This window comes from Talpa europaea (genome assembly GCF_964194135.1).
Source record: "Talpa europaea genome assembly, chromosome: 4".
Classification (NCBI taxonomy): domain Eukaryota; kingdom Metazoa; phylum Chordata; class Mammalia; order Eulipotyphla; family Talpidae; genus Talpa; species Talpa europaea.
This window is the reverse complement of record NC_140070.1, coordinates 16,762,285-16,775,872: the sequence shown is the minus strand read 5'-3', so window position 1 is coordinate 16,775,872 and position 13,588 is coordinate 16,762,285. Positions and strand designations below refer to the sequence as shown.

The following is a 13,588-nucleotide window of genomic DNA, read 5'->3' as shown; positions in this document are numbered from 1 at the left end:
ATAAATGTATCTTCTGGTGTGTGAAATATTTGCTCTCCAAAATCTCTTAATTTTGTTTTTTTGTTTGTTTCTATTACAAAAACAGTTAATTTCAGAATTTAAAAGCTAAATGAATAATGCAAAAACTGTCCAAAAGCTTAGCAACATGTAAGGCAAGGTAAGACCCAAAAACACCCAGCCAAATCTGGGGAAAAAAAACAGGAAAGCAAGAGAAAACTTGTCATGAGTTTGCAGAGATAAGATATCGCAGATCTTTTTGGGAGATACAAGCATGACCCAAGAGAGAGTAACATTTGATATAGACTTTGAGAAATATAAAAAGTCTCAAGAAATAGGGACAGGAAAATAGAATCTCAGGCAGAATTATGTACATCTTGGCTAAAGGAATGCTCAAATTGGGGTACCCTGTCAGGTGACAACAGCAAGAAGTCAGGGATATATGGCATGAATATTCTGTGTTGGAGAGGGTGAAAGATGCGCCAGCAAAGGCGAGTTAGGAGTGTGAAGTCTTTGGTGCCCAGATTTACACATTTATATTGAGTTGGGTGTGATGTCATTGATTCTAACAGTAGAAGCTTGACTATATTGGGATTAAAGTGACCTGAGCATGTGGGATGACGTGGGGCAGAATGAAACTGAAGACCAAAGTACATGCTGTGAAACAATTGCAGTTAATTCAGAGAACTCTGCGGGGCACCGACAGTGAAAAAGGAAGACGAACACTTTTAGAGGATGTGTGGAGTATCATCTCTACCAGTTTGCAGTTATTAGATATGGGGTGGAGTGAGGATTGAAGAAGGAGATATAAAAACTGTTCCTGTGGGTAGGGACAATGAAAAAAAGTTGAAAATCTAGAAATTTTGATAAATTTAAGCAGAAAACAATGTCCACAGCATTATCCAACTTCTGTTTGTCACCTGTCACAGTTTATCTATGATGAAATGAAGGGTCTCACAACTCTGGGCTTTTTTTTTTTTTTTAATGCCATTTTGCCCTAATTCATTTTTTAAAATATTTTTTATTGAGGTAATAGTGTTTTACAAAGATGTGCATAATATAAGGGAATAGCTTCAGATATCCTCAGATGTATGTCACCACACCACACCACACCCACCACCCAAGTACCCATAGTCCTTCATGCTGAGTGTGTTTTAAGGCAAGGATTTGAAACAGCCTCCACGTTCTCCTGGCCATTCTCCTTTAGATTTTTATCGTCTAAAATCTAGATTTTTAACACCTTGATTTTTGTATGAAACTTTGAAATGAAATGAATATTTTATATTTCTCAGCATAGCTAGATAAAGAAAATTGGATGGATATTTTATAATTATTTTCAGCATCATTAGTGTGAGGGATGTCTGAATGTGTGCCATGAAATTTAATTCTACCCAGATCGCCTGCTCTGGTGACCTTCACTTTATAGTAAGGAAATTGATTCAAACTTGGAAAGTTTCAGTAAACTAGCAAACTGAGAAGTTAAAGGTTGAATGCAGGCAGCCTTCTCACTCCCAATCATAAACAACTTCTTGTTATAGGAAAACATGCATTTTTTCCTCCTTTAGCATGTTACAATTCAGAGCTAAACAAAACCTTAATGGTCAATTATTCTGGGAGTTGGCAAACTTTTCTGGAATGAACATACAGTAAATATTTTTGGCTTCACAAGTGATAGGATTGTTTCAATACTTCATCCCACCATTGTATTGCAAAAGCAGTTATAGACAATATGTAAAGGAATGGTTCCAACAGACCTTTACAAAAACTGGCTGAAGGCTGGATTTGGCCTATGGGGTAATCCCAGATCTTCTCTCCCTTAGTCTTATTTCTGAAAAGAAAACAGCAATCTCTCTAGAGAGTTTATTAGACTTGTCCAAGCTTTCAGCTGGAGCCCAAGAATCTATTTTATCTTATTGTTTTTGATTCTAATATCTCTTTCTTATGAGCCATAATATCAGCCAGTTGACAAAGTTGGTATCTTCCTCATCCTTGACATTATTCTAATTGGTATTTCCATGGTGCCAGTGGGATTACTTTAGCTAGTCCATAATGTCTTACAAAAGACAAAAGTCCATTGATTATATCATTCTCTGGAGAATTGCAGATGTCCCTCCCCTGACTGTCCAATCTGCCTGTCTTTCAGCATTCTGCAGCATTCTCAACAAAGTCTTTGAGAAGCAAACCTCACAGCAATAGAATTATTTTACCTGTAGGAATAGCAGCTAAGACTCCTAACAGATCACAGGAAATCTTTGTCCCCCAACCCCAGTTCCAACACAACTATGATTAATTTTAAACTGATAACTGGTATATTGATACTTAACCACCAAAAATAAAATAAAAAACATATTTGTGTGAGGTAGCTTTTATTTTCTTAATCTTTGAAAACAGATGTATCATATTTACATGAAATAATATAAAATAACCAAATATTTTCCAAGTGCTTTTGATTTGTAATCCAAGTATGGATTCTGCTAGCAACCACAGTCAAAGGCCAGTGTTTTGCTTCTACACGAGAGCCTTAAGATTTGATTTTAGTAAACCTATCTTTATTACATTTTCTGCTTCTTAAGGACTCTGTGTTTTACATTAAAATAGGCCAGTTTTGTTCCTCCACAGTGCTTGGCTTTTTAAATAGAAGATTATAAACAAGATAGGAAACTTTTCTGCTTAGTGTTATGCCCCTCCCACTGTGTGTGTGTGTGTGTTTCAAGACTTTCAATATTAACTTTGTGTTAGCAGTCCAACCACATTGTTCCAATTTTCAATAAAATTTGATGATATACATACTTCCAATTTAGTTGATGTTTCTCTTCATTGAAGAGGAAGTTGAAACTATTTACACACCATTGTTAAACTCCCTTTTAAATCCAAGAGGGAAGCCATAAAATCAGACTTGTGGTCTACTATATATGTCTGTATTCTAGTTTTGTTCTCTTTGCAATCATGAGTTCTTATATAATCATATGGAATTGTAACTTTAGTGGTTACTATAGGGAGACTATAAATGCAGAATGAAACTAAATATCAGGTAGTAATAGTATCCTCTATTTGTAGCAGAAATAAAGTAAGTATGAAGTTAATGGGAAAGGCAGAAATTATTTACCAATTATGTCTTAAGAAAAACTTAATGTTGCATTGGTATTTGTTTATGGAGAAAATATATTGGGAACTTCAGAAAAATAGTTTAGAAACCAAACATTTTAATAATGAAGTGTTGAAAAAAAAAGATCAATCCTTTGTCTTTGTTTATTTTGCAGTCTTTCTAAACACCTTTGAGAAAATTCAGGTGATAAAATTAGGTGAAGTATAAAAAAAGAAAGGAAAAAACAAAACTTATGAATAACTTAAAAAAATACATTTTTATTAAACTAAACCAAATTATGTCACATCTACTGTATTACATTTTTAAAAGTATATGTCTATTTTCATGTCTGTGGTAAATTTCATTTCTTTGTAGCGAAGAAAAGATATGTTCAAAGAAATTATACAAATTAAATGAAAAACATTTAGTTTAACATGAAATCTAAATACTTTTATAGATACAATTGTCTTTATAGTTAGATAAATTCTTAGTTTTTATCTCAGTAAATGAAAATGTATATGGACAATTATAACCAGCTTTGCTGTATAATTCATTGGTGAATATTGTGGTGCTGAAATACAAGATGCCATAAATATTTATAGGTATAGTTTAATTGCAAAGATTAAGTTAATTTGAGATTAATTTACAATAATTAGTGCTTACCATTCTGTTAAATATTATACCCAAGAAAGAGTATATATTTTCTAACACAAAAATGGTAGTACATTTCTGAACTATTAATTGATTCTACTTTCTCATTTTCTTTTTTGGTGGTTGTTCCTTGAGCATTCTCTTATAGTGATATTTTCATATTGTCATAGAAGGGTTTTTCCAAAATTCATTCAAATGTTGCTTGATTAAAGTTGAAGTCAGTTTTAGAATAAATAATAGGTTTACCATAAGTCAGGATTATCTTGGAGATATTAAGCAAATTAGTGTTAGAATTAATTTTTGAATGTAACAATATTTTTTAGATGAATTTTACTTCATCAAATTGATTTTTTTCTCATGCTAATTTGTTTTTGCTTTTGGTGTAATCAAGTAAAATAAGACTTAAATATTTGAAAAGTAAAATCCTTTGGTGAATCAGTAAAAACCTGTCGATTCTAGAGTTGTATTAATTTTAACAAAAGGAAGCATTATTTCAAAACAAAGTAAAGAATAGAGGATCGTGAAAGAACTTCTACTTGAAATCCCTTTGAATATATTCTTGAATATAGAGAAGGCTAGTGACATCTGCCTTCAGTTATAGTTACATGGACATATTCAATCCTAGGACTGATTTTAAAACATTGCAACACACGCAATGATACTATGTTTTTGGATGATGGCACATAGTGGTTATTTTTAACATAATTATAGATGTGAATGGTCATCATTGAAATAAATTTATGAAAAATAAGACATTTTATGGCAAAACCAGAATTTTTCATGGTTTGTCACATAATCTTGAGAAAGCTCAAAATAAACTACTTGAATTAAAGATTTCTGTTTGTCAGGAAAGGAATTGGGATATTAAAGAACATAGTTTAGAACTTAACATTTTATCTCATCTGCTTCTTAGGCATAAGCAGTCTAGATCCAATCAAGCAGACAGAGCATAACCGAGTGCTCAGTCACCTGCTATCCTTACCTTTATCAGTAGGTAGTTTTATTCTCCTTCTGTTCCCCAGTCATCCTCAACTGGGGACACTGTACATGTGCACTGCCATATTTTCTTCCCCATTTCCTTCTTTTTAGTCCCACTCTCTCAGGTTAGCTAGAGCTAGTTTGGTGGGGGGAAAGAAGGGATAAAAAAAAAAAAGATTTCTGTTTGTTTCACAGTTGTTCAAATTGACTTTGCAGATATTTTAATTGCTAATATGTTTAATTTGTTCAATGATTGACATGGTACTTCTTTACTGTTAAACATTAATAAGAATGAGAAAATGTCTTTTTAAGTGTTAGAAGAAATGTTAGGGAAATATAGAAGAAGAAAGAATTAGTTAATAATCCATTTTCACAGTAGTCTGATTCCTAAATTGAAGGAATAAATTAATGTGTAGTTACTATCTTTTTACTCTGTGTGTTGTTTTGTTTCATTTTGCAGATAGTTTTAAATTTTACCACCATGGACCTATATAAAAGTAGTTTGTGCTGGTATGACTACATTGAAGTCAGAGATGGATACTGGAGAAAATCTCCTCTCCTTGGTAAGAGATTATTTTCCTCCTAAGTGGCTGTGCATATATTCTACCCTATATGAAAACAATCTTTTCTATTTTTTAAACATTTATTTATGCATACAACAGCTGGTGTACAGGCCAGAGATGTGGGGGTTAGAGGATTCACCAGAGACAGAGTGGGGAGCAGATTGACTGAAATACACTGCTGAGGGGAGCAGCGGGAAAGACAGGAGAGGTCTACTGCACCATGTGGGTAGCAACCTGGCTGGCCAGGGATGGAACTTGTGCTGCAGACACTGCAGCACAGTGCTGTGTTTAACCCTTTGCACCACCAGGGAGGCCCAACAGTTCTTTTTTCTTTTCTTTTTTTTTTTTATTAAGGCAACATAGGTCTGAACACTATTATTCAGAAATATAGAATTCCAGCTCCTCAGATATAAGTTACTTCACCACACCCTCCACCAAGGCATCCATAACCCTCCACCACAGTCAATTGTACCCTCTTCTTTTAGTTAAAAATGTATGCGACGAACATTTTAATTTTTGTTATTCTTTTCTCACTTACCACAAAAATACTGACAGAAAAATAAGCTGATTTATTCAAACTAGCTTAAAATTTGAGGAAGTTTTTGGATCTGAAATATTCATTGAGGATAACTTTCGCATGTATTAGGCTGAGAGTCTCTCCTCATCTCCTCATCTTTCTGTATTTTTAATTTAGGCATCATAATTTTAATGAGAAACCCAGATAAATTGTGTGTGTGCTTTGTTTTGTTTTGCTGTGCTCAGGCTGTGGGTGTGAGCCGTCAGACCTATGTCTGGGACCTGGCTTCCTGTGCCAAACATATTAGCTCTTTCTGTAGGCATCACAATTTTGCTTCGCAGAGAGTTTTTGTGGCTGAGAAGAGGCATTTGTAGGTTGTGTCATAAATGTAGCTCAGATTTAGCGCTCATGAAAGTCTGCTGCCAATGTTTAACCACAGACCGCACCGTTAACTTGCATGAAGTGCCTCACTGTTGCCCTCTGTTTTACTTAAAGGTGAGAGCTGTGTGAGTTTGTCAGCATCTGCTCTTTATTGATTTTTTTTTTTTGAGATTGTGACTTTTCCTTTATTTTTAGAAAGAGCTTTGCTCACTGGTGTTTATGTGCCATATAGATCTGGATTTTGTCTTTACGTCTAAAATCTGCAGAATGGACACAGTTAAATTCAGTGACAGCAGCCTTAATAAGTCTGCAATCTGTAGAAATGTTCAAAAATAAGGAAATATAAAGACCTGAAATATTCTGATAAATCAGGCTAAAGAATACACTGTGCTGAACATTCAGTTTCTTAGCTTCAGTGAAGTCATTTGTAATCTGTGTACATGTGTTCCCAAGAAAACATTTCATTAAACTCCTATCAAAGAATCAAATATAAAGCTAAAAGTTTGAGAAATGATGTCTTTTAGAGCTTTGGTATATAATGGTCCACCTGGATGGTTCAGTCTGACCATGTTTTTCATGTGAAAAGCTTTCCCCACCATTTCCTGAGAACTTGCTCCTCAAAGGTTATTCCTGAGACTGTGGCATCACAGTCTTCTGGAAGGTTTTCAGCAATGTTGAGATTCAGGTCACACTCTCTTACGTCTGAACTAGACACTGCATTTTAACAGGAAGTTCATAGGCACAGTGCTGTTTAAACACCGTTCCCTGCGGCATGCTCCAAATTTACTTTGCCGTCTAAGAAGACATTACCTCATCTTTTAGATGTTAACATGAATGCGTTTTGAGTTAACTGCTGTTTTGTCATGTACTAAAGCCATGTATGATACCACTTCCAGCCGCACACAGAAGAGGATCAACATGTATTTTATGTGTTCTGTCATATTTAGCCTTTTTGTCTCCACATGAAAGCTTAGTGGCAGACATACGGTAAGCAATAGTGTTTGTGAAAAGTTGAGGGGAGAAAAGAAGAAATGACAGAAAGTATGTGTACTAAATAGATACATCATTGAAAAATATCACAGGTCATGCTCAAGTCTCCTTAGACTGTTAGTTATATTGCCTACTACACCATAGAATATAACTGTATAGATGACATGGAATACATGCGCTGACAGATGACTTTTGAACAGTGTATGGGTTTCCTAAAGGGTCTTTTTAGAATGTGGCTAGATGAGTACTCTAGAATTCCACTCAGAACTGAGACATTCTTAGCCAAGTTGCTCCTCTGTGAATGATTGATGACAATTTGACAGTTTCTCAGAATCACTTACAATTTTTTTCTTTGGAGAACAAAGAATAATATTCCCCACCTTGATGTATCAAGTGACCATTTTATAAAGTCTTTTGATGCCAGTTGGTTGATCTGAGGACATATTTGAATACTTTATAAATAGATCTGAACAGATTGTTTTGTTTATTCACCTTTATTAAATAAATATTAAGGCATAGTAATGACTTTATTAACTAGATCATTATTGGGAAACAAAGAAAATCAGCCTGTGCCCCTCTAGGGTCTTTTCAGGCTGGATGAGTGATTGCAACAATACTTGATGAGTTAGCAAAAGGAAAATCAGTTCAATAGCATATGTATGGAGAGTAGACACGGTTTTAAATGTTAGAGAATAATACAGCATAACAGACGAGATATTTAGCTTCCATTTAGGGACCTAAAACATCAAGGATGGGAGTGTGGAGAAGTCACATGATAGACAAGAAGGGGTGATTTTATCCTTCCTCTACAAGTAATGATGTGATTCTTAGAGAGGACATGCCCATTGATAATTCTACAAATGGATGAAACCCCCCCCCCAATTACATTCTTCTGGGTCATAAAAGGGTAAGCAGTGATTGCTTCTCTGACAAGGAAATGGATGGAAGCTTAGGATGTGTCAAACTCTTCTTGAAGAAGGGTAGGACTTTGGCAAGGGCAGAAACTTATCCTCAGTCTTGTGGGAGTTCATTGCTCTTAGCTCAAAACACTCCACATGCCAGAGCAGGACATCTTTTTAAAAAAATTTTTGCATAGATGAACTGGGGTGTAGGCTAGAGGAGTGAGAAGATCATTAGATACAGAGTGGGAAACAAAACAGGTGGATTTGCTGAAATACACTGATGAGTGGAGCAATGGGTGAGACAGGAGAGGTCTGCTGTGGCATGTGGGTTTGCTCCTGGGTAGGGATTGAACTCAAGCTCTTGTGGTGATAGTGCTGAGACTTAATCCCTAGGCTACCAAGGAGGCCTCCAGAGATGGCATCTTGAGGAGACCAGTTCTGAAAAACTTGGAGTGGTCTGACTTGGGTAGCCTCATATGAACAAAATCAGATTTTATATATTCACATATAACTCGTAGCTAGTGTGGGAAGCAATTAGAATTTAGAACCACATTTACGATTCTTTATTCTTTTATTTCTTCTAGGTAGATTTTGTGGGGACAAAGTGCCTGAAGTTCTCACCTCCACTGACAGCAGGATGTGGATTGAGTTTCGGAGCAGCAGTAACTGGGTAGGAAAAGGTTTTGCGGCCATCTATGAAGGTTAGTCACATTGTATTTTAGAGATGACATCTTCTTAGAGCTCTTAGTGAAAATACCTTTTCTACTGACTTCATTAGAATGATGTAACCATGCTTTAATGATGAACTTTTCTGAACCTATATTATAACATTTACAAGGGTGATTTTAAAAAAAGCACCCACTAATATTAAAATGCAAGAACAACTTGTCTGGTACCCATGATGTAGTCATTTCATGTACTCAGGGTTTTGAGTTGGGGAAAAACCAACAAACAGCACAGGATGTTTTAAAGTTCAATTGCTTTCATGATAATATTAAAATGTTACTTGAAATTATTATTTTCCTTTCTACCGAAGCCCTGTTCTATCAGTGCCTGTACTGCTGAAACATTCACAGGGAAATGCACAGAAAGTAATTGTGCACATTTCTGGAGCCTGCTTTGTCTAAATGAGAGAGTCAGCACTCAAAGAAGAATTTACTAGATGCTTCTATGTTTCTCTAAAACAATAAACTGGCATTGTGCTTCCTGGCCTGAAAACAGCAACTCTGGCCAGGTTGTGGGTGGAAGAGACCCTTCTTGCTGCTGCCTCCACTAGCACAGAAATTAGGTAATTTAGAAGACAGACGATCTCTGCCTTCTTTAAATGTTTAAGTAAAGGAAGCACTTTGTTTTAAGATGAACTGTATAGCTGAAAAGAGGATTTTTTGGATGGAGGCACAGGTGTCCAGCTGTGAGCCTAGCTTCTGCCACAGATCCCCAGAGTTCTGTGGAACTCAGCTCTGATCAGCTGCTTCACCTGAGGTCATAACACCAGAAGAAGCAGCTCAGGGAATCTCAGAACAGACTCACACAGAATATATTTACAAAATCTCAAGAGGTTTTAAAAAGTTAAAAAAAAAATCCTTCCGGGGGTAAAAATGTGAATGAACTGTGATTAAAAAAATCATATTCCTCGCTACTATCTGATAGTTGTAGTGAAATGGCAAAGGTTTTATTTTTAATCATCTAAATATTTACAACAGTACAGCCAAGCAACTTTGATTTTTATAACCACAGGCTCTGAACTACAATGTTATCTTAGGAGAAAAGGAAAATGAAGTGCAGGCCTGGGTTTATTTATTTGTATATTTTTGCTTTCCTCAGCCATCTGTGGAGGTGAGATACGTAAAAATGAGGGGCAGATTCAGTCTCCTAATTATCCTGATGACTACAGACCGATGAAAGAATGTGTGTGGAAAATAACAGTGTCAGAAGACTACTATGTGGGACTGACCTTTCAGGCCTTTGAGGTAAAGTTATTTAGGCTGACATCTCGCAATGGATCCTCCATAAATGAGAGTGGCATTTAAGGGAATCCTCATTAAACAAGCAGAGAACCAGACAATCAGCTTTTTAATCAGGGGAGAAGCAAAAGATTGCCTATAAAATGGAACATCAAGAGCAAAAGAGGGTTTTTTTTCCCTCCCTTTTCTTTCCTCTTGTTGCAGACATTTTCAAGAAGATTAAAGTAAGTTTACATTATCTTTGCTATTTGAATTAAAATGTTTGAAGTACTGACAATAGGTTTTTCTTTTTTTTTTTGACAAATGCACAGACTTGTTTCACAAGACTGCTTGAAGGGTCCATTAAATAATAGAACTTTTATTTCTCCTCTAAACTTAAAGGTTAAAAGGTAGACCATCTTTTTTTGTTGTTGTCAGGGGAAAATCCATTCTTTACCTTTTAACCATTACATAGAAAATTGTTTATCAGAAATAGGGTTTTAAGTGTTCTTAAGAACTTGACTTCATCAAAAATATTTGTCCAGGAGATCAGCACCACAATTGAGAAATGAGATGAGAATAGAATAAACCAAAGACCAGACAGAATTCTGGAACAAAGTCTGGGCTAAAACTACCAAACTGGCTAATGACTCAGTTTTGTGGGGCGGGAGAGAAGGGATTAGGAATTAGAAGGTGAGAGTTGGGAGAATTTGTTTGGAACTCCAGGGTATGTTTCAAAGAAATGAGAGCCCAAGGGGATGTGGGAAGAAAAGATGGTGGTGGTAGTCCAGGCAGGGGTTAGACATGCAGCAGCTAGAATAGGAGATGTTTCCTTTACTAATTAAAAGGTCGATTCACTATCCAACCAAACAGTAGACAACCCCATTTGCTAGCTGGGTGTACCTGCCACTTATGCTTTGACTTGGTGGTGTTTCTTGAATCCCCATGGGACTCCAGGCATTATCTGAAAGCCCAGAGAATCTCACCTTCCTGTCTCCAAGCTGTGTGATAGTTATCTTCTCTCTCTGCTTTGCAAATAGCTTTTACTTTCCTAGGCCTATTTCCTTTTATCATGAAAAAAGTATTCTTTCTATTATGATCATGATGTTGTATTTTGCATACCTGACCAGCTTGCAGTTTTTGGAAAACTTGGTTCTGAGATAATTTTATTTGCATTTGCATTTTTTTTTTCATTTTTATACATCAGTAAGATTGTTAATATTATTCAAATAAACCATTTAATTAACAACAATCTGAAATTGGATAGGGTTTACTTGTTATTTAGACCAAAACAACAAAACAAACGATTCATTGAAAATTTATCTACCTAATGTTCACATTACTGGTATTTTGTGATATTACAAAAAATAAGAACATAATTCTTTCAATATATAATTCAATGAATTATGGAATTTGACTTCAGAAGTGATGTTGGAGAATGTGTTCTTTCCATGCATCTAAAAATTGAGGTGCAACTTCAGAAGTTGCTGACTTAGTTGCTTAGGAGTTTTAAAAAATATATCAATAAAGTGTAGCAGTAATATTCTTAAAAAAATAGGATAGCATGAGGATAAATAGGAAAGATTTATATCTCACCCTCTTAGAATCAAACTTGATACAGAACATATTTAATAAATATGTGTCAATAGGGTGAATGGATAATTTTTTAGTAAGTTTTGGGGCTGGGAAAAAGTCATATAACAGTTTGACTGATAGTACATTTTATTATGTCTGCTTCCCTGTCCTTTCTTCATTTTGTCTCATTTACTCATGTCTCTTTCTTCTTCAATTATATAGTGGACATATTTTAATGTCTAATAGACATCTCACCTTTAAATTGACAAAATCTTTTATTCTTTTGTCTTCCTAAGCCATCTCTTCTTCAGTCTTTCCTAATTCAGTATTTATTATTCCCTAATAGTATTTACTGTTACTCAAGGAATATCCCTAACTCCACTTTTTCCTGAAACTTCAAAGCAAAATTCATCAGCATATTCCATTTACTTTGTCTTCTGTATACTCTATACATAACCACTTTATGCCAACTTTCTGGTCACCTCTCATTTCCCATGATTGCCCCTTCTCTTGGAATTTATGAAAGTACCACATCTTTGTTTTCCCCTACATACCCTATTTTCCATATAACAGCAAGAATGATACTGTATAATGTGAGTTAAGATCATAGCACCATAATGCTTTAATTATTCCAGGTTTCCATCACACCTAAAATGAGATCCAGACTCAGTTGTCATGGACAAAAGTAACTTGCAATTTGGCCCTAAGCTCATTCTCATTATCTCTGTGCCAGCCACTCTGGTCTTCTTTCTTGTCTTCAACACTGTGATTACTCCCTCATCATAGCATTTGCCACTGATGTTCTCCTTCCAGATCTTTGCTTTAATTCCTACTTTATTTGGAGGGGTCTAATGGATGGTGATGGGTTTCTGTTTATTTTTAATACCCTTTTAAGTCAAAAATACTTATATGTGTTGGTGGTAGTAGGAGAACTATGGTCACCACACCTAAGGGAACAATGTTCCCTGAATATTCTTGAAAGAATATTGTGAAAACACAAACAAGGATATAAAAAAGTGGTACATCATTAATAAAACAAATGAAAGAAATAATTAAAAAAGTCCTTACTGGCAACTGTAAAGTTTTTTCTTACCTACAGTTGTCTATAAACTATCATTCTTATTTTATTTCAGTTTGCTGTATATATGACTACAGAATTTATGTCATGGATCTGTTTGTATAAATGGTTACTGTCTGTCTCTGTCAATAGAATACAATCACCAAGGAGTTGCAATCTGATCTGTCTTGTTAATCCCTCTGTCTACATTACCAGTAGATGTGTGATTAATACTTGATAATGGGAGGAATGAATTTATGGTGGAACATACGTAGACAGATATGATGTAGACAGGGCATGATGGGGTGGATGGAAATCAATATAAATTATTATAAATTAATATAAATATTTTTAATATTTTTAATAATATAAATTAAATATTTTTAAATATTAAATATTTTTAATAATATAAATTAATATAAATATTTTTTCCTACAAAACTATGGAAGTTTTCATGTTGGGGCAATAAACATGGATATGTAAGAAAAATTTGGATTATAGAGGACCTGGTATACTCTGAAACTGAATTTAGACAAGAGATCCTGGGCTCTAAGAAATTCAGAAGTGATAAGGTGTCTTAATATATCATCTAAATCTTGTAGTTCAGGGAACTGAGCTTATGCCATTATCCTAGTTTCACACAAGAGAACACTAAACCAGCATTCAAATCCACATAGAGTTTATCTTTATTATTCACAGGTTGTCTATTTGCAAAATCTCACTCAAATTTATTTGTAATCCCAAACCAATAGTTGTGATGCTTTCTAGGTCACTTATGAGCATGCTCAGGGCAGTAAAATACTACTAGAATTGTCTGATATCCATAGTCCCATGTGTGAATTTCCCCATGGAGAAAATGTAAAGAGATAAGCTCTAAGAAATTCAGAAGTGACAAGGAACTTAGAGGTGTCCTACTATATCATAGGCTTGTGTTAGAGAGCTCTTTGTG

At 35.0% G+C, this 13,588-nt stretch overlaps 1 protein-coding gene across 1 annotated transcript in view; it reads left to right on the top strand.

The window, feature by feature from the left end:
* Window positions 1-13,588, top strand: part of TLL1 (tolloid like 1) — a gene marked incomplete at both ends in the record, with an annotated part of 170,903 nt that overhangs the window by 112,657 nt on the left and 44,658 nt on the right. Inside the window, 3 exon segments of the mRNA XM_084232314.1 lie at window positions 5,172-5,274; window positions 8,649-8,765; window positions 9,889-10,034. Of these exon segments, the coding sequence (XP_084088440.1) occupies window positions 5,172-5,274; window positions 8,649-8,765; window positions 9,889-10,034 (366 nt within the window).